The sequence below is a fragment of the Crocodylus porosus genome, unplaced genomic scaffold (assembly GCF_001723895.1).
Source record: "Crocodylus porosus isolate Cpor-Errol unplaced genomic scaffold, CroPor_comp1, whole genome shotgun sequence".
In the NCBI taxonomy this organism is placed as follows: Eukaryota; Metazoa; Chordata; order Crocodylia; family Crocodylidae; genus Crocodylus; species Crocodylus porosus.
This window is the reverse complement of record NW_017728947.1, coordinates 75,600,606-75,622,246: the sequence shown is the minus strand read 5'-3', so window position 1 is coordinate 75,622,246 and position 21,641 is coordinate 75,600,606. Positions and strand designations below refer to the sequence as shown.

The 21,641-nt window shown below is 45.4% G+C and overlaps 1 protein-coding gene and 1 long non-coding RNA gene across 2 annotated transcripts; one reads left to right on the top strand and one right to left on the bottom strand.

Annotated features, from left to right (window-relative positions):
- Positions 1-2,059: 2,059 nt before the first annotated feature.
- Positions 2,060-12,254, top strand: PROX2 (prospero homeobox 2). The gene is made up of 4 exons (XM_019551799.1): positions 2,060-4,547; positions 5,651-5,758; positions 6,769-6,963; positions 10,627-12,254. The coding sequence occupies exons 1-4, from the start codon at positions 3,075-3,077 to the stop codon at positions 10,810-10,812; spliced, it is 1,962 nt and encodes a 653-aa protein (XP_019407344.1). The 5' UTR covers positions 2,060-3,074; the 3' UTR covers positions 10,813-12,254.
- LOC109321259 lies at positions 8,165-21,366 on the bottom strand. The gene is made up of 3 exons (XR_002104014.1): positions 21,356-21,366; positions 9,977-9,983; positions 8,165-8,278 (listed from the first exon to the last, which is right to left on the bottom strand). It is a non-coding gene; the product is annotated as an uncharacterized LOC109321259 (long non-coding RNA).
- Positions 21,367-21,641: the final 275 nt, after the last annotated feature.

Below are 21,641 nucleotides of genomic sequence, written 5' to 3'. Positions count from 1 at the left end.
GCAAAACATTGCACAGACCTGTTAGTTCTAATTTATGCTGATGACAGCAAAGAGTATTCAAGAGTTTCATTGCTCTTGCACCACTGAAACCTTTTGCCAGCACTGCCGGCTCTGTAACTCCTCCCTGTTCCTGGTTATCAGTTATATTCCTCTATGTATGCCAGATGCCATGAAAAGCCTTGCTTATGGGTGTATAGGCTTTATGCCAGTGATTCTCAACTAGGGTATCACAGCCATGAGATCCTTTTAAGGGTGTTGCAGGTTGCCGCATTGTATTAGCATTGTTAGGTTTGCCAGCATCTACACATACTACACCCAGACATTTCATATAGGAATACATAGCATGAGAACCACTTTGACTTGCTGGTCTTTCTGAGAACTGCACCAGAAGAATTGCTCTGTTATTTTTCTATTGTAAAAAGCAAAAGGAAAAAGCTGATATTTTCCAAGAGGCACCTTGAACCTAACAAGGGGTGCCTTTAGTTTACTGCATTCACAATTACCCTACCTGGGCAACAACTGTGTTCCTCTGTGCTCCAATGCCTGGTGTTGGCAGAAGCAGGCAGCCAAAGTGCCTGAACCACAGCTGCTTATCTGTGCTGAGGAGCAGCTGAATGGAACATTTAATCCTTTTTATTTTTCAAGCAGAGCTGAGCCTTCTCCGCTAGATAATGTGGATGATAGTGCACGTGCACCTAAAATCCTCTAGGAGTTGCTCTATGGCATGGGTAGGCAATTATTTTGGCTGGCAGGCCACTTAATGAGTTTTGGTGAGCAGTCAAGGGCTGCACACAAAATCTTCAGAAGATATAATTTTAACAAATTATACATAAAAAAAATCATATCTAAAATTCAAACATCTACTATAACAATCTAATTATATTTTTTAAAATATTTTTGTCCCGGTTTGTGTTTTTTTGAGTAGTGTATATAGAGGTGATTTCATAATAGCTCAAGATAATGTCTTACTCTTTTATACTGTGTGTGGGGAGGGGTGTTGGGGGGGTGTACGGAGTGTGTGTGTGGAGGGGTGGGTGTGCATGCATGTGTGTGGGGAGCTGCCTGTGTGCTAGGTTCTGGGAGCTGGCCAGGGGTGGAGGGGCAGGGGGCGCATGCAGCAGAACTCACCTGGCCAGTGCAGTGCAGGTGTGGTTCATTGCCCCCCCTGTCTGACCCACAGCTGCCCCGTGGCACTCCACATGGGGCCAAGTCCTGCCTGGGGCAGCTTATGCCATGCTCCTGCCTGCACCCACCCAGCACCCACTGACAGCACAGCCCTGGCCCCAGCCCTAGTCAGCATGCATAGCTTCCCAGTGGGCCTGCCTTCCACCCACTCAGCCATGGCCACAGATAGCTGCTCAGCATGCAGGGCAGGAGGAATGGATGGAAGGTGGCCAGGAGCTGGAGCAGAAGTTGCCCAGTTGCAGGCCTCCCCCCGTCCCGGGCATGGAGAAATATCATGACCACTATGGTGGCAGGGGAATACCCTGACAAAGATAATGCAATTAGAATGGCACTGTGTATACACCCTTGTCTGCTTGAGGACAGAACTCCCTAGGAAAGCCTCGTAGGTAGCTTCCTACCGGCCAGCTTCCAGTGGGAGGATCTCAGCTACATGCCGACTTTATGGAAATGGGAGACTTTTCCCTAGCTTGCTCCTGCAGCCAAACGGCTGAGGGCAAGTGAAACTCAGGGGCATCAGAACCCCAACCCCCCAGGCTTGGGTCTGTAGGATGCCTGCCAAAGGATCTGTATGTATCTGAAGCCCCAGGTTGAGGTGGAAGATACTTGCCAGTAGCAGGGCCACATACGGTTCTTGCATGATCAAAATGGATTTGGACCTGATCTGGCTAATTCGACCTGGGACATGAATTTTTTTTTTTTTTTTTTAAGGAAAAAGTGGTACCTGGTTCACATCCCCACTGCTTCCTCGTGCTACCTGCTGCCCAGAGCAGTGCAGCAGGGGCAGAAAGATGAGGAGCTGCTGGAGGCCAGGGGGAGCTGGGCAGTACCTGGGCACCTGTAGCAGCAACACTGTGCTGGCTGGGGCCAAGGCCAGGACCATCAAGTGCAATGTGGGCTGTCCTGGGTGGGAAAGGTTGGGCTTGGCCTCATGCACGCTACTGTAGGGGCAGCTGCAGGCTGGAATTGGATCTAATCAATTGGTGGGCTGGATTTTGCCCACTCCTGCTCTATGGACATCAAATCTAGGCTTATGCTTGGGTAGACGGTGTTTGGTTGCACAGTCTATCTGGGTACTTATACTCCATGTATCACCACTGTATGGGAGTGCAGCGTGGGAATGTGTAGCCTGACCAATGTCGAGCTTTGATTCCATTTATTACCATCTCCTATCTCTCTCAAGGCATTACACTACGTACATTCCCCTGACTTCTCTTCCCCTCAGTGGGAGATAAAGGTGTGCATTGTATTACATTTATTAATGGGAAGATCTGGAAAGGAGATTATCTTCATCTTGAAGACAGAAGCAAGATAGGTTTGCAGTCATTCTAACTTCTTGAAGGAAGACGAATCCAAGCCACAGACTGGCTCCCAAGAAAGCTGTCTCCTGCAGCCAACAGCTCCACAGAAAAGCAGGCACTACTGAAAGTCCTGGCTGCAGAGAGGATGTGTCCTCAAACCATTTGAATTTAGGACCAATGATCTGGTTCTGAATGGAAACAACTTCACAGTCCCAGGCATCAGCACAGTGCATTCATGCTGTCTTAGGCTGTGTGGCAAGTATGCTCACACACGTTGAGCTGGTTGGAAGGTTTTCAGCACCTGTCATTTCTTGATGTGGTGGGCTTCAGGAGATGAGCAGGGCTGTCGCATGGAATCTGGGAGAAAAAGCTATTCCCACATAAGTCAGGAGCTGCTGTATTAGAGCTCAATGGTAACTTTTCTTGCTCTTTTTTCAGCTCCAGATTTCTGAGCAGCAGGAACACAAAACACCTTGTGAGACTGCAGTCGCCAAATCCTGCCTTGTTTCTGTCTTGCAATACTGTCACCCAAACAGTCCCTATCATTGTTGAGTGTTTGGTCTTCAACTTCAAAAGCAGGCAACAAAGGCTATGAATGGGAGCAGTGTCTCTAAGCAGGATGGAGAAATTACTAGTTTAGGACACCCAGGTGTGCTGGAAAAAGAACCCAGTCTCCAAAGAGACTCTTTGTTCTCTTCTCCCAGTGTGCCCAACCTACCACAGCTCCTCAGCCAGACAATAGGCAACAGGATACAGGATCCAAAAGTCATTTGCCCTTCTTCCCAGATAATGGAATTGCTTCATCAAGATGGAGAAGACTTATCTTCTAGGGAAGGAACACAAGCTCTGGCTCCTCCCTTGAGCCACACCCCCATCTTCTGCTTTCGTGACAAAGACCAATTTGGCAATGAACACCTACGTGCCAAGAGGGCCAGAGTGGAAAGCATTATCCAAGGCATGAGCCTCTCACCAAACCCTATAGCACTTGCCACTAGTGTAGAAAGAGACAGAGAACATAACACAGAGAAAAGGACAGAGAGCTGTAGGGAGAACAAAAGAAAGCAAAAGCTGCCCCAGCAGCAGAGTCCACATGTGGCACAATTGGTGGGGATTAGCGCCAATGCAGAAGAACACCACTACCTAAAGGAACAGCTTCAAGTTCTGCAGCAGCAGCTGAGGCAACTCCAAGAGAAATTCTTCCAGGTTCATGAGCTCAATGACTCTGATCAATCCCAAGAAGGGACAGAGAAGATTATGTACTTACTGACGGAGAAGCATGGAGACAGTCTGGAGAAAAGCATTCAGGCTCTCACCAGAGACCAGCACAAAGTTCTTTGTGGGAGCACTTCAGAGATGGAAGGCCACAAAGTGCTAGAGGAAGAAAGCAAAATAGTCATTAAAGGTGACCTGTCCTCTGAAGAAAGAACCCTTTCTGAGACACTAAAGGGTGAGCTGGCCAGAGTGGTGTCACAGGCAGTGGACTCTGTTTTGAAAAAGATCTTTTCCAGCTTCCCAGGCCATCTCTCTCAAATGTATGATAGCCTCCCCATGGCCACAGCAGACAACAGAAGAGAGCATCTTGCTTCTGTGGAATGCTCTAGGAAAAAACAATTTCCTAAAGCTTCCTCCCAGAATTTGGTGAAATCACTGGCTGAAGCTCAGACTGAGGCCTTATCACTTGTCTTAGAGAAGTCTCCAGACTTTTCAGCTTATCCAGTAAGTTTAAGAGGGGTGAGAAAACCCTGCCAAGTACCTAGCATGAGTTACCCATTGCTCATGTCATCTCAAGTTCAAGAAAACCAGATTCTTAGCCAGTTGCTAGGGTATGGTCAAACTGGCCATTGGAACAGCAGGATTGCCTCTTCTCCAGATAGGTCTTCCCCAGTATCTCTAGACCAACCATGGGGAGCAGTCAAACTGAGGTCATCAGTCATGAGACAGCAGCAATATCCTACATCACCCAACTCCACCCAAATGGAAAGTTTGGCTTTTCTTTCAGCTGGCAAAGCAGAATGCAGGGATCTGCAGAGTATCATGGATGGGATGCCCTTCTCCTCAATCCATATATCCTTTACTGACTATCAGAAATTGACAGCTAGAGCCTCTAGCACCAATAGCTGCTGATTGCTGACAGACACACGGGTAATAGTCTTCTGTTTTACCTGACCAAACTAAGAGCTCTGGTTTTGCATACTAGAGCAAGAAGCTAGGAGAACATGTCCAAATTTCACATAGTATTAGGAAAGGGACCTGGGTAGCCTATACACATCTGAATCCTTATGAAGGCCTAGTATATAAACTCTCTCTTTCATTCAAGAAGTTAGTATTGTGCTTTGTTCAGAGCTCAGCTCTCTTTGTCTGTGGCTGACTAGAAGATGGTTTTGTTAGTTGGCATTGCTCACCTAAAAGGGTCCAAGGAACATCTTTCTGTAACACAGAGGTCAGCAACCCCCAGTACAGATGTCAGAGAGTGGTACATGAAAACATTTGGCTTGGCATGTTAGCCCTCAGGGCAGATGGCAGGGGAGCTATGAGAAGCCCAATTCTTCTTGTGGCAGCACAGCCTAGGCCCTTTCTCCGCCATTTGCTCTGAGGTGTATGCACACCTGCCACCAGCAATGAGCCAGGCTGGGGCTCTGTGGGCCTTGATGCAGCGGCTTGCAGCCTCCCCGCCACTTGCTGTGAGCAGCCTAGGCTTTGTGGTAGACAGCAGGGGCTTGCCCAGAGCCTGGGCTGGCTGTGGCTGGCAGCCAAGAGACTGCAAGTGGCTGTACTGGTGTCTGCAGAGTCCCGGCCTGACTCATTGCTGGTGGAAGGTGCAGGTGGGCCCCTCGTGGCTCCCCTGCCATCTGCTCCTGGGACACCAACATCTTACAAGTAGATTCCTGAGGTTTTTTTGGCACTTTTCCCCAAAACAGCTGGGACTGTTGAAGGAAGAAGTGTTCAGTAATTAAGTCTGTATGGGTGTCAGATAGTTAGAGGACCTCCCTTAGACTGCAGCTCCTTGGGGAGTACTTGTCTTCCAGTCCCATTGTCAAGTAGTAGTGACTAGGGTATCTGAACAGAGAAGATCAATGCAGGGAGCCAGTAACCATCCCCAGGGGGACATTCAGTAGATCTTTGCATGTGTATAGAAACAGGAAAGTTTTTCCTTGACTCCAGGATAAATCCAAGAGGCTCTGACCCCTGGCCACCTGAAGAAGGCCAAGCTGATGTTCTTCTTCACTCGATATCCCAGCTCCACTCTGCTGAAAACCTACTTTCTTGATGTCCAGGTAAAGATACTTGCCCTGGCTTTGCCACCTTACAAGGGTCACTAGTTTAATCAGCCCAATACCCAGGGTTATGCTGCATCTCCACCAGTCAGGATGGGCACAGGGAGCTGTGCTCATGCTCACTTTAATTTAGCTAGCTCAACTGCCAACAGCAGTAAAGACATGGCAGCATAAACTCTCCGCAGGCTGGCCACCTGGCAGGCTTTTATGGTTTGCACTGCCAAGTCTTCACAGTTGCTGGTACCTGAGCTACCTAAATTACATTGTAACTAGCTGTACTACAATTACATCTTCCACATGTCACATAGGTACTATCTATAGAGACATAGGTACTGCACTGGCCCAGGCTCCCATCTGATGTTTTAGCAACCCCTAGTAGCTGGTTATGAACACATTATTTTCTTTGTGGGCCTTGTGTTTTGCCAGCTAAACAATGAGCAGCAGCTGTTTCAAAAAGGCCGTGCATGTGCTAGGACAGAACCAGGTGATGGAAAGAATGGGAAGGAACAGTAAGTATGGACAAGCGTCCAACAGCCCCACCAGCTATGGTATATTTGTACCCTTGTCCCTGACGATGGGCTTGGGGTTTAGCTTGATGGAAAGTTTTATCCAGAGCTGATGGGTAAAGGAAAAAATTCCAACCTAAAATCTCTGGGCATCATCTGTAGTCCATGCACTTGGACTGAAACTCCCACATTGAACCTCTTTGTAAGAATCATGAAGCTCAGGTATAATGCCACTTTTCAGTGCTTCTTGTAGAAAACATCCAGGCCGAACTTTTCCCACTCTGTTAGCAGAACATTTGATTTTTTTATTTCTCTCAGTCATTCCATCTGTGAACTTTTCCAGAGGGAGGTGTAGCAGCTCTGGGGTAGAGAGCTGTTGCCATATTGGTGCAATCAGGTCTTTCCCTTCTCTGGTGCCTTTGCTTCACTAAAATGTGGTTTCTTCTCACATTGTCCAGCAGAGCACACTTAACCCCTGCCTGTCTGGTGTCTTTCATTACACAGTTCAACCGCTGCATCACTTCCCAGCTCATCAAGTGGTTCAGTAACTTTCGTGAGTTTTACTACATCCAGATGGAGAAGTTTGCCCGACAAGCAATCCTGGAGGGAGTCACAGATTGTAAAGGCCTGATGGTTTCCCGGAACTCTGAGCTATTCCGTGCTCTCAACATGCATTACAACAAAGGGAACGACTTTGAGGTAAGACTGAGTTCAGCTAGGATGGAGTGACCCAGAGTGCCTCCAGCCATTAGACCCCTCACTGTCATCCATCAGCCCCCACTACAGAGCAAAAGAAGAGAGAGAGGGAAGCTGTTTCCGGCTAGATTTACAACTAGAAAAACTGAGTAGGAGGGCCTGAGCCTAAATCTAGAGATGCATGAGCAGCTGCAACAGCCCAACTTGTGTCAGAGCAGTTTGTTGTGGTTTGATTGTAGGGCTTGATGGTAAAGATCAGGATACAGGAATTCCTGGTTCCCAGACTTATGGTTCCTCTGCTGACCCTAGATTTCCAGTTAATTCTCAAGCTCCTATGCAGTGTGTCCACCTCCATGATGCTCAGGTCTCAGGAGTGACTGGCTGCTCCTTTGTGACCAGATTAAATCCTGACCCTCAGAACTAGCCTGAAAGAAGTGGTTGCAGGACCAAACGTTGATGTGCCATCTTGTGGTCCCTGAGAGAAATTACTCCAGACTTTGAGCAGACTGAGTTGTACATCCTTATATGCTCAGTCATAAGAACATAAGCGCCACTGGGTGAAACCAGTGGTCCATCCACCCCAGGATCCTGTCTCTGACAGTGGTAGAAATGGATGCTTTAGAGGGACAGCACTGAACAGGGTGCATCGAGTGATCTCTCTCATCATATTCTTCTTCGCATCCACCAGCAGCCTTTCAGAGATGTCCAAGGATACATCTCTGACTGTTCTGTTTAATAGCTATTGTTAGACCCAGACTCCATGTGGTGCCCAACAGCTAGGGAGACAACAATCCAATTGCTCATGGATCCAGTTACTCATTAGCCAGAGCAAGCAGGGAGCAAACACCAGCACACATTGCTTGCAACAGCTTTATTCAGAATGGACACAGCTTCGGGCGAGCTCCCTCACAGAGACAGCTCGTGAAACCAAAGGAGCAGCCTTGAACAATAGTTTTTTCCCACATTTATACACTTCGGTTTATACTCATTAACATTCACTCCACCTCCGTCCCGCCTTCTGTTCCACCCATTTTTCCTTGTATCTCAAGCTCTGCCTCTGTTTACTGTTTGCTTCATTAGCATGGAATTGCCTATGCATTTCATTAATTTAACATCCCTTTTTGCTATGAGTGCATGTCTAAGGCCATGAACTTCCTACTTTCAGTTAACGGGCAGACTCCAGGAGCTTCTTTACCAATCACCATTCATCCTTTTGCATATGTTCATCTTGGATTCTGTTACCCTTTACATGTTGTTTTTCCACATTCCAGTCTGTTTTCCTGTCCCATGTTGTACCGTCTCCACCTTTCTTGGGCCCCTGTATCTTATCTTGTACCTCACTGTAGCTGGTTCACAGAACAGACTTACTTGCTACTTTTTTCCAGAAAAATGGTTAACACAATTAAGATGGTTACTTAGCATAAGCACTCATAAGCAAAATCTTATATATAAAAATGCTCTCTCTCTTGCAACAATACTATTATATGGTTAAAAAACTACTTGCCTAAACATTTGCAAAGTTACTTTTAATATATATCATTCTACCTTGTGGTCAGCAGCTCTTGCTGGGCAACAGATTAAAGCCTTTTATTCAGCTGCAAATCCAGTGCTCCCTAAGATACAATATTGTCACCCTAACAGCTATTAATAGATCTTTCATCCATTAATTAGTGTAACCAGGTTTCAAAAGGGTGTAGACAATCTGCCTCTACAACCTGCTGTAGTAATGAGCAGGGATCCTAGTTTTCCATTTGCCACAGAAAACCACAAATGTTTTTTTCCACCACCTACCAAAAGCATGGTGGCATCCCACAGTGAGCAGCACCATTTCTGCTCTTTTATTTTTGCTGAGGTTTTTGCCTCTCAGCCAATCAGCAGTGTACTCCTTCCCTCCCCCAACTGGTGATTAGCAGAGGGGCAAAAACTGTGGCAAAAATTTGAGTGCAGAAATGGCACCACTCTCCACAGAACCCCACTGTGCTTTCCATAGGTTGAGGAAATAGACAGATTTTTGTGTTTTTTAAACAGACTTTTTTTTGCTTTTTCCCCCTGTGGAAAACTAGGATCCCTGGTAACGAGTTCTGCAAGTTAACAATGTGCTGCGTAAAAAAAGTTCTTCCTCTTGTTAGTTTTAGACTTGTTTCCTGCTAATTTCAATGGATGTCCACTAGTTCTAGGATTCTGGGACTTGGCAAATAACTGTTCCATATTAACTTTATCTATACCTTTTATGATTTTACAGACCTCTATCATACGCACCCTCAGACTCCTTTCCAAACTTAAGAGCCCTAGCCACCGTAGTCTTTTCTAGTATGGCAACTGCTGTATACCCCTGATCAACTTGGTTACCCTCCTCTGTACCTTTTTTCCAATTCTACTACATCCTTTTTGAGAGGCAAAAAGTAAAACTGTGCATCATGGATTTGCATAGTAGTATGTTGTTTTCAATTACCTTCTTAATGATGCCCAATATTATATTAGCACACAGGTGGACATTGAACCAATGCTTTTAGAGACTGGATTTAAAACTTTATTACAAAAATGTTAAAATTATAATTGTTACATGGTTTAGTATGGCTGGAAGACCATACAGAACTCTGCACACTGTAGCTTCATACGCACATAGTTGGTGTATATTGACACAATCTAGGACATGCCATTAATCATGCAGCCTACACTAGCCTGAGGTAAAGCGGTTAGAAAATTTCAGTGCAGTGCTATGGAAAGGAGAGAGACAGCACCCCACACAAGGTAACCACATTGGTACAAAGTTTGTAATGATTTCTAAGTAACTGGCTTTAGCATGTGATGTACAATTTGCTGGGGTGGGGAGTCATCTATAGCAACTCCATGGTCTTTTTCTGACTTGTAACACCTAGTTCAGCTTGTCTTCTTATGTGAGGGATGGCTATGGGAGCATAGTGTTATATAGCAGTGGTTTCTCAACCTTTTTTGTACCAGGTCCCATTTGTAAACACTGATGGTCAGCCTTGGCCCAGTGCCCTTAACTTCTGACCCTCTGCCTCCCCATCCCCAGCCCCCAAGTGCATGGGGTAGAGGAGGGAGGAAGAGTGTGGGGCATCAGGGCCCCAAGCAGCCCCTCTCAGCTTGGAATTCTGCCAGCCTGCAAAGGAAAAGCTGCAATTTCCCTGTTTTTCTCCTTTAAAGGAGAACCCACTTTTAAAGTTTATTTGCAACCCTTTCATATATTCTTGTTACCCACGTTTGGGTTGCCACCCACAGGTTGAAAAACACTGGTATACAGTACCTGCCAGAGAGAGTTTAACATGCTACCTTCTTCCTAAACATGGAAACTACAACAGTTTTCTGCTCTGGCTGTCTGGACTATGGGAAGATGAGGCTGTGTCCTGGCTGGGAGTCCCCATGTGGGAAAATGGTTGAGTTAATGGGGGGAACAATGACTCTTGTTAGCCCAAGTGAGCATATAGGAGGCTTGTCTGGGGGTGTAAATAAGAGACAAGTTCAGCAGCTGGTACTGGGAAGTTGTTGCTCAGGAGGGTGGCTGGGTACCTTGGCTTATCCCTACCAGGTGAAGGCCAGAACTCTTCTCTTTGCACAGTGTGAAGAACTTCAGCATGCTCCCTTGGAACTCCTAGCATGACATGCTCTTTACCGGAGTCTCTTTCTCTCTCTGTGTGTCTGCAGGTCCCTGACCACTTCCTGGAGGTTGCCAGCTTGACCCTCCAGGAGTTCTTCAGTGCTGTCAGGGCAGGAAAAGACTCTGACCCTTCTTGGAAGAAGCCCATTTACAAAATAATTTCAAAACTGGATAGCGACATCCCAGAAGCATTTAAATCTTCCAGCTGTCCCCAGGAACTGCTTCAGAGCTAAATCTCTGGGGGAGGATGTCTGAGACAATGGTATATTGCAACTAGGTAAAGGGGAAGCTGGCTTGATCTAAGCAGTCATTGTACCCACCCTATATTTTGTGTATAGCACCCTTTAGAACTGTTTTTAACCTGCTCCGTAACACAGCCTTTTTTGTGAATTGTATTCAGACCCCTAAAGAACCAGTATTTTATATCACTTGTTGCTCAAAGGAAGGAATCTTGTAGACGGAAGACAGTGATTAAGACATTAGGCTAAGAGCTGTGTTATATTCCTAGCTCTGTCCGATGTCCTCTGTGCCCTTAAATAAGTGATATCTCTGCTTTTTGTTTCCTGCAAATGTCATTCCTGTTCATAAATTACACAGAGGTTCTTGAATGGAAGTGTCCAATTATGACCAAAAGACTACGGATGGAGCAGACCACAGTCCTAAGGAGACTGTGGCTGTGTATAAGGCATCTGGTTACAGCTCCAGAGACATGAATTTGAGTCCTGCTCCAGACTTGTGCTGAAGGTTGCCCAGTCAACCCAGCTCTACATAGCTTTCTGGCCATTCAGGTTGGGAGTCAACAGTGGCCAGACATGACACCAGTAACATCACTCCTCTGTGTCCTGCTGGGTATAGACTGGAGTGCTTTAACCATGCTAGCTAAATGGGTCATTCAACTCACGCAAACTTCTCACTTGACTTGGAAGACTCAGCTCAAGGGCATTTTTTGCCCAAACTTATTATAATTTCTGAATGCTACTGCTGGCCATTTCCTGAATTTCAGACACCTCAGATCAAGAATCAATGATCAACGGGACAATTAACATGTCCTGCATGAAAGGTAAAAGACTGACTTCTTCACTGGTGTTTACAGTTGAACACATGGAGTGGACAGATGATATGAGAAAATGCAGATCCCTTTCATAATTCCCTGTCTCCTCCTATAAGAGCAACATCAAGCCTTTCCCCACCGGACCTTGTGAGTGTATTTCTTAGTGTGCACTTCATAAATAAAGTCCATCAGAACAGTTTGCTACCCAACGGCTTTCTCCTTTGCTGCCTCAGGAGACTGGGGTGCCTTTCCAGATTACTAGGTTAGCTTATTCATCCCTCTTTTTTACTGAAGCCTCAGGTAGCCAAGCTACATTTCGACTAGCTGGAAGGGGTAGTGAGCAGTCTCTGTCCTCATGATTAACTTTATGGCTCATTTGCCAAATTGAGTAGCAATTCAAGACAGCATGCCTTCTCCTTAGGCTCAAGAGCATCCACAGTGTAAAGCATTCAAATGCCACTGTAACTGGAACCAAAAAAGACAAAGCCACTCCTCTCATAGGATCCTCAAGACCTGCTTCAGTAAGGAACTGAGGCACTTCAGTGAGAATAATCTTTTTCACAGGTGACTGACTCTGTGGCTGCAGGGAGACCAGTGAATATGGTATACCTTGATTTTAGGAAGATTTTTAATACGGTCTCCCACAACATTCTCAGAGGCAAGCTAAGGAAGTACGGGCTGGATGAATGGACTGTAAGGTGGACATAAACTGCCTGAAGCATCAGGCTCAGATGCTTATTTCCTTCTAGCGATTATTCCCCCCTATTCAGCACTGCTGAAGCCACATAGATTCATAGATGTTAGGGTCATAAGGGACCTTAGTAGGTCACCGAGTCTGACCCCCTGCCCTGGGCAGAAAACAGCACTGGGGTCAGACAACCCCAGCTAGGTGCTTGTCCAAAGCAGTACTACATCTGGAGTACTGTGTTCAGTTTTGGGGCCCCTACTACATAAAGGATGTGGACAAATTGGAGACAGTCCAGTGGAGGGTAATAAAAATAGTTAGGGCGCTGGGTCACATGACAAAGAAAGGCTGAGGGAACTGGGCTTATTTAGTCTAGAGAAGAGAAGACTGAGAGGGGATTTACTAGCAACCTTCAACTACCTGAAGGGGTTTGAAAGAGGATGAAGTAAGGCTGTTCTCCATGATGACAGAACAAGGAGCAATGGTCTCAAGTTGCAGCAAGAGAAGTTTAGGTTAGATATTAGGAAGAATTTTCTCACTAGGAGGGTAGTAAAACACTGGACCAGGTTACCCAGAGCTTGTGGACTCTCCATCTTTGGAGGTTTTTAAGACCCGACTAGACAAAGCCTTGGCTGGGATAATCTAGTTAGGGGTGGTCCTGCTTTGAGCAGGGGGTTGAACTAGATGACTTCCTGAGGTCCCTTCCAACCTTAATTTTCTATTATTCCAGGAAAGGTCCCAGTCTCAGTTGTCATTCTTCAGAATTTGAAGTGCTTGAAAAAAAGTCCCACCTATTGCCATAAACAGAAACACCCCAGTGACTATGAATTATGATTGGGCTGTAAGGTACCTAGACAGATGAATACAATGTTTCCCTTGTGCCTGTTCACTTCCCAGGCTATGGAGATATAGGCTGAGGTTCTACGATACAACTTTAGATGCAGCACAAAAAGGCAAAGTACAAGAGAGGAAAAGGCTTTTATCCACTCTTCAGCCTGCCTGATTCTAGGCTGCTCAAGGAGTTGGCTTGACCACCAGCACAAGAGAGCACCAGAGGCCGATGTTTCTCTCTGCTTGCCACAAGAAGTGCCAGAGACGAGGGGTGTCAAATATCTGGCCCTCAGAATTTTGCCCCAGATTTGGCTATGCAGATTGAAGGTCTTACACATGCAGAGGGGTCCTACTATCACATAGTTCTATGGCTGTGGTGATGCAAAGTGTGTGGGACAGACAGACACCCTGCAAGAACACAGAATGAGAGAAATGCATGCTAGAGAGAGAGACAGAGCTCTCCTCTGGCATTGCAGGTGGAAGCCTCCACCCCAATTCTCTTGCTGGGTCTCAGGTTGCCATCACAGGAAGCCCCACCACTGCAGCTAGTGTCAGGGTAGTGCCACTGGAGCTACCAGTGCAAAAGCCAGAGTACAGCCTGAAGGCACCTGAAACCGAATCTGGAGTGTGGCTCTGCAACTGATTTGACATCCCTGCTATAGACTACCCTGTGAGAGTTTGCTCATGCAGACTCCCCCATTAGCTACCTACATGACCTAGTGTGGGAGTATCATAGCAGCAGAAATTCTCTCCAGCTAAGTACCGGTCCTTTAGGAGCTGCTGTAAGACAGCAGACTCTTCTAGCCACTGCCTCCACAGAAAAGCTAGGAACAAACTAGCTTCTATTTAGGAAAGTTAGGTCAATGTAAGTGAATACATTATTAACATTTTAGTTATTGGAAAAAAGTGAAGTAAGGAAACCTGAACAAAAGGAATGATGAAAGTCATCAAAACATTAGGGGATGATGAAAAAAATCTTTTAATAGCAGTAAGTTGTGTAAGATTAAGGTTTAAAAAAAAATCTTGACTGCCATTGCCCTCCTCTCTCTGGTTTTGACAGATCCTCACTGATGTTCTCAATTCCACCATGAGATTGCTGTGGCAGTTAATCTGCAAAGCTTCAATATTACTGGGTGGGGGGAGGGAGAGGCTTGTAGCACTCAGTATAGAATCGGGGCCTGTCAAATGCACAATGTAAGCAATTACTCTTTGCTGGTGTTCTGCTATATAACAATCTGAACTTTCTTCTCCATATCAACAATGGAGAGGATGGGGACCACAGGGAGTGCCTAAGAACCATCTTGTAAGTGCGCTACCGGCATTTTGGATCTGTGGCCTGTAAAAAATTAAGATCAATTCCTGTATGTGAAGAGTGGGGCCAATGACCAAAATAGAGAGTAAATTGGGATAGTGGAGTAACCCAGCCACAGAAAGGAGGAGGGCAAGATCTGAAGATCCACATGCAAGACATGCTCTGTGGCTTGTATTAAGAGGGAAAGGAACATACAAGTAACACAGGCAGAATTAAATTTCCAAACAAAATGTTGTTCTATACATTCCCTACCCCCTTCCGCCCAAGGAGAGAATGAAAAAACAGATGTAAATCACTTTGCCTAATGCACTACTAGATGGTGCTCAGAGACTACTGTGATGACAGCAATGCAACCACATACACAGAACACAATTGGGAAGATGTTGCACTTGGCTTCTGATGGGTAGGGGTGGGAGATCTGTGTAGAGGTGAACGATTTTGTTTTTTAAAGGTAATGTGGTAAACAGCTGAAAGTTTGCAGGTGATGCCTGGGGACAAAGAGGTATTCTGTCAGTTTTCCTGGAACCTTATACATAAGTATTTCCAGAGTTTGTTTTTTAAAAAGAACATTAATTTATTAAATTTAAAAAAATATTTTGCAACTTCAGTTCTAACTTTTCTTACCTTATTTTCAAGTAAATACATAAATCTGCTCATTGCTTTTCATTACAGGTAGCTATTGATAACAATCTCTACAGCTTCAGCAGGCAAATTTGTTTCATGTGTTGTTTTTTTAAGGGTACTGACACATCCTAAGTATTTATGCCTAATTTCCTCTTAAAACACGCTGCAGATGTGACTAACCACAACTCACTGTTCCAAGCCCCCAGGCAGCCTTTTGGCAGATGTACAAGAACTTTATCTCATTTTCTTTAATTTACTCTGGAACAATGCTGCGCTGACCCTTCCTCCTGCTCTGTTATCCTAAGACATTTACATACTTCAAAGGGAAGCAAGCCAGTCAAGAAGAGCAGAAAGATCAATTAGAAGCTTAGATATAAGCACTCAAACTCAAGGACCACATATTAAAAGGTTCCTCTTCAGGGAGGGAGCTGCCTATGACACCATAACAGAAAGGACAGGATTATTCATACTGCTATGCTTGCAGCCAGAAGGAACACCATAACCATTTCAGCAGTCAAACTAATGCAGAAGGTTCCCCCAAAGAAAAAGAAACTGACTAAGTGAAATAGTAGAAGGGGACCTATAAGCAAACTTCTTGGGATATAGCTAAGTAGCTAAGTGACATAGATTATAAAGCACATCCCATTCAAACAGTTACCCCTCCAGATTTGCATCCCTCCAGTGGTTGGTTTGTTTCCTCCTTTAAAGTGTACGTTGCTGAATGTCACTAAAGTTTCACTTAGCTGCACCTATTAGGGCAAGCCAAAGCTGCAATTTTCTGCTGCAACATTTGCAAAGAGATGGTAAAAACAAACAAACTATCAAGCTCCATTTCTGGCTTTCTTTTGTTATATGCAGCTAGCACACTTCAGTAGCAGGAATGCTTCGTATTGGTGTGTCCTGTCTCCAGTGATAGGACATCACCATAGACATAGTGCTAAGTCAAGATCTACCCAAGCAGACATTCCACATGAATGCTGCTTGTTTTTCTCATGAAACACAGAAAACAGCAGGGTTATAACAACCCAGCATCTAATGAGAACATTTAAAGTGTCTATTTTAAAAAACAAAGACAGACAAAGCATGGAGAGAAAGGAATACAATATATAAAGGAAGCTAACAGGGCAGTAATTCATGTCTTATTAACCACATTTGTTTCTTTACTGCCTTCTATTTCATACAGCAGAAGTATATTCGGGGCAGTACACCCAGTGAGGTTTATTGTGAATAACCTGTATTAAAAATCAATTTTACATGGCATGTAACTATCCATGGTATGTGCAAAAGGAATATAATAGAACATCAATAATAAGCTCGTCTGGGAAGTTCAATATCATGATTACATCCCTCCCCCTTTTATTCCAGACAGCCACACAGCCTCTAGGGGAAATGAAATCCAGGACGTGCAGGTCATTCTATAATGAGTTATTTTATTTTTACATTTATTCCAGCTACAGCTACTATATTAATAAAACAGCACTGAAAGCCTTGGAATGATTCTTCTCTATGACCCTTTTATACTTTATTTATAACAAATCAGTAGCCGTGTACACAGACATGACCAAACAGTGGGCACATCTACATGCAACATTTACTATGGTGCTGCCTAGTTAGCCCTGCAGTATACATCTCAGCATTTACACACGCAGCCTTATTAGGCTGTACAAAACTAATAAACTCCTCAGCAGTGTGGGTGTAGATGCTGACATGGCTAGTTGGGGCATGAGGGTACTTCAGTGTGGGGACTGCCTGCTGGCTAGTCTCACACTGAAGCACCCTCATGCGGCACACTGAAATGGGCAGGAGCAGCCCTGACCTGGCAGACTGACCCCCAGAGTCCCCTGCTAGCCAGGGCTGCTCCAACCCAGCTCCAGGTGATGCAATCCCAGGCACACATTCAAATAGCACACCAGGGAGCAATAAACTCTGGAATTTATTGCTTTGCATTAACTGCATGTGTAGATTTGCCCAGTGGTGACCTAACCCATAGGCTTCTTTCCCAAAAGAAACCCTGTAAAAGTTTCAGTTTATCATATCTGTTGATCACCAGTCTGTTTCCAAATATCTCCTGCCACCTGGGTATCTCGGGGGGAATTCTCTAAAGGCACTCCGCACTTGCCTACCTATGCTCCCAGGAAAGTCAATGACAATTTTACTACAGATTTCAAACACCAGTACGATAAGTCAAAATCAAAGCATTTGAAAATGCTCTCTTTGCATTTTAAACTCCTTTTCTATAGTTCACAAGTCAGCAAACTGAATCCTGTTGCATAATTTTAGGTTCTACTTCAAACCTGTGCGGTTTCTCCCCTCAGTGGTCTTGTGGGTATCCAATCCAGAGAGGCAGATCCAGGATTTGGCAAAGGGAGGTACCGGACCAACTCCCAGTCTCTTCTTCTCTTGCTCTATATCCCCCTTCCCCTCCCCACCCCGGTTGGTGGGGTAGATCACACCTGGAGTCTCTGTGGATTTTTTTTTTTTGAAGTCCTCAAAGCAGGTAAGAACTCCCCCTTTGTGGTTAGAGGAATGTTCCCCCTACACCCCTTCCCTTCCCTCCCTCACCTGCTGCAACATATTTTCTTACTGTTCAGGGCTGAAGAAAGCTTCAAAGCCCCTCTTGACACTCCAGCTGGCCTAGGAAGCAACTGGGCTCAGCTGGGATAACGACAGTGGTAGCAATGGAGTATAAACTACTGCAAGCCCATTTCAGGCTGGACATAAGGAAGAATTTCTTTACTGTCCGAACCCCCAAGGTCTGGAACAGCCTGCTGCTGGAGGTGGTTCAAGCACCTACACTGAACACCTTCAAGAGTAAATTGGACGATTATCTTGATAGGATCCTATGACCCCAGCTGACTTCCTATCCTTCGGGCGGGGGAGGGCTGGACTCAATTTTCCGATGTCCCTTCCAGCCCTAATGTCTATGAAATCTATGAGATGGGTGGGGGAGTGTTCTCTCATGGACCCAGTCCCCTGGGAGCAGGCAGACAAGGGAAGGGGAAACTTTCTTGCCCATCACCTCTGCTGCTGTCATTGTTCCCAGCTCACCCCGCCCATGCACAGCCTGGCTGGAGCAGGCAGGAACTGCTTTGAAGGTTCCCTGGCCCTAGGACAGTGGGAAAAGCAGTAGCAGCAAGTGGGTGGGGAAGGGACCTGTCTCTGAGCTCGATGGGGAAGGAGATTCTTACCTGCTTTCAAAAAAGTCCCTAGAGACTCTCCGGTGTGATTCAAATTGAGCACCTTCTGACAGCTATTAAGGGGACCTGTAAAGGAAAAAAATAAAACATTTGGCTTCTTTGTGTGGCTCATTTATAGCACAGGGAGGCTGGAAAGGGTTTTTTGGAAGAAAAGCGTGGGAGTAGACAGGCTGCTTATTCCATGTATAAATTCAACCCCTTGCTTTAAAGAAGGCCCCACAGCTGTAGATACCAAAGGGTGTGTGAGAAAAGTGATACTTTTCTTTCTTTCCTTCCTTTCAGGTTTGGGTGGGGAGGGGAGGCATGATGTCTACACAGAGCAGGGCACAAAAGATTGCAAGATTGCAGTGGGGCCAATTTACAGATGTCCAATCCTAGCACAGATCCCAGCAGCTGCATACCTGCCACAGCTTGGGAGTGGGGGTTTGGGAGAAGCAGCAGCAGCAATGGGAGGAGACATCTGCTGAAGGCCGTTGCCACACCCTGGCTGCACCATGGGGACATGGCTGTGCTGTGCTCTGTTGCATCTTGTGCTGTATACATGCTGCTCCCCACCACACCCTGGCTGATGGACAGGTAGATGCAGGTCACCACTTCCCAGGTCCAGTCAATCACAGGCAGCTGAGAAGGGGGCTGAGCTCCAGGGAGATTTCCCTGCACCCTCCGCCTTCCCAGCTGTGTCCTGGTGCTTCCTAAGGCAGCACAGTTTCTTTACAACAGCCCCTGCCTTGATCCCAGGGCACATTGCTGAGCAGCTCCATGCACCCTGTCAAAGAGGCAGCTGCTGCCCCAGTTCAGCCTGACTGCCTCCAGCTAGATGGGCTGTCCCTGCTCCTGGTGAGCTGCCACTTCTTCCAGGCCTCCACTTGCCAGCACACATGAAGCTTCCAGATTCTGGGAAACTGCACTGGGACCAGATAGATGTCTGCAAACTGTGTTGGTGCTGCAGCTGCCACTTTTCCCTGCTCTCCTTCCACGGTGTAAGCATGAAACGTGCCAATTTTAATCTAGCAAAAAGTAAAGTGTGCCCCAAGGTACCAGAAGTTGAGGAAAAACTGATCTACAGCTAACTGAATGGGTAGCACAATGCTATGATATTACCATTACCTTGGTACAGAAACATGACTGAATAGGGAGTCTTTAATCAGCTCTTCAAAATAGTGTCTGTATTCAGAATTATTTAGCTCTAACATTGAACAATCAGAAGAAGAGCTCTCATTGTTGGAGATTCACTGCTATTATCTCTGATTAAAGACTGAGAACAACCTACTATCTGTACTGGAGTCCTTAAAATGTGTTCTCTTCCAGCAAACCCTTGGATGATTAGACCTATTAACTTATATATATTTTCTAAAAGGAAAATAAGAATGCAACTTTCACTATGTTATTACATCATAAAGGTGCAGACCAAAAAAATTAAGAATGAGAATAAGGACAGACAGACCCAAATGACGGAAGCTTAACTTTATACTTTCAAAGTACTTTTCAGTATAATAACAGTTCACAAGTAGACCTCCTTGCAATATTTATTTATACCTCTCTGAATATATCAAATTTACCAATATCATTTTATTGTCCTTACCTAATTTTCATTCTATGCACCACTGCCATGCTTATACTAACTTGACTCTATTTTGCTAGAAAAAAAACACACAGCTTATTAAATGCTTTCCAAGTCTAGCTAAATTACATCTCGTTTTCCCTTTTTCGCTAATGTTGTAATTCTATCAAATAGAGCTATCAAGTTTACATAGCATGACCTATTCATTACAATTCCCTCAATGCCGTTTATTGCTCATGCTTCCGTTATTCTTCAGCTGTGAAAATAATTCTCTTAACAATTATTCTATTAGCATACTAGGGATTGTATTCAGATTTACCAGATTCCTCTTTCCTCCCTAGTGCCAATCAGAAGATTAAAGAAAAAGAAAAACAGAAGAAAAAGACCCGGAAGTGCTCAAGTGAAGATCCTGCAACACAGTGGGAGAAACAGGAGCACAAAAGAAAACAGAATCTGATGGTACACATCTTTAGGGAAAAAAAGTTTTATTTGATTACACAAAGAATACATATCATACATAAAGAGCTACATGCACAAAGCAGACAGATTATTACTAAAATTTGTGTTTATAGATTGCTTTTAAAGCTAGACTGGGCAAAGCACTGGAACAAACCTGCATTGGTCAGTCTTCAGAAAGCAGGAGAACAAGACTAGCTAACCCAGGAAATGTTTGCTATCTTTAATTGCTGATTCTGTAAGACAACTATGTGCAGAAATGTTTACTTCATAGCAATACAATATACATTCAAGGCCAAATGGGAAGTGGGGAATTGCAAGAAGTGTGCATATTTATCCAGGTCCAACATGGGTATAATCCAGGATTTTGTAAAAGGTGGTACAGGAGCAGCAACCAGAGCTACAGAGTTGGTGGCACCCACCCTCACAGCTCTACCCACCTCGCCCTCCACCCCATCACATGGAGGCAGACCACACTGTGGAAGCAGCTGTTAAAGATATTTATGTCCCAAATCAGGTAAAGATCTGTCCCCCACCCTTTGTTCTTGGCACCCCCTCCCTTCCCCTCTGTGCTCAGTGGCATAACTCCACTGGCTCTAACCCCAGCAGACCTGGTGGACAGTGAGGGGCTCCAGAGCCTCTCTTCTGTTCCAGCAGGGCTTCATGGGAAGCTGGACTTAACCGGAAACAATGGCAGTGGCAGGTGGGTTCCCTTTCCCTGTGTCTACTTCTGGGCTGGTGAGGAACACCTGGGAAGGGTCAGGCAGAGGGGGACTCTGCCCTCCTGCTGCTGTCCCCAGTTGAGCTGGGCTCTCCATGCAGCCCAGCTGAAGCAAGGCAAGAATGGCTCTGAAGCTCCCCTCAATCCCTGTGTCAGCCAGAGTCAATGACAGCAGTGGGTGGGAGAAGAGAAGGAAGGGGAGGGGAGTTGTGACTGAGCACAGAAGGGAAGGGAGGTGGGGACTCTTACCTGCTTAGGGGATTTAAAGTCACCAGTTGCTGCTCTTGTGCCATGGTCTGAAAGGGGGAGAGGGTGTGACTGTGCCACTGGATTGCCACTTGGGTTCCCATACCTTCCAGTCACGCTGCACTTTAAAAACAGCAACTGTTAACTGCTTTCTATTTAATACAATGAAAGTTCAGTAGACAAAAATAAAGGCTATGCATTTATTGCTTTAAAAACAGAGTGCTTTCTTATCTTGGGATTACAATAAATTTCAATCCACTGATTTTTTTTTAAAAGAAATACCATTCACTGCTGCTCTGCACTGTGGAAGCTGTATCTTTTCAGCTTCTCCCAGCAGGTGGCCAGAAATGTTTCATTTACTGAGTTTATTCACTCTTG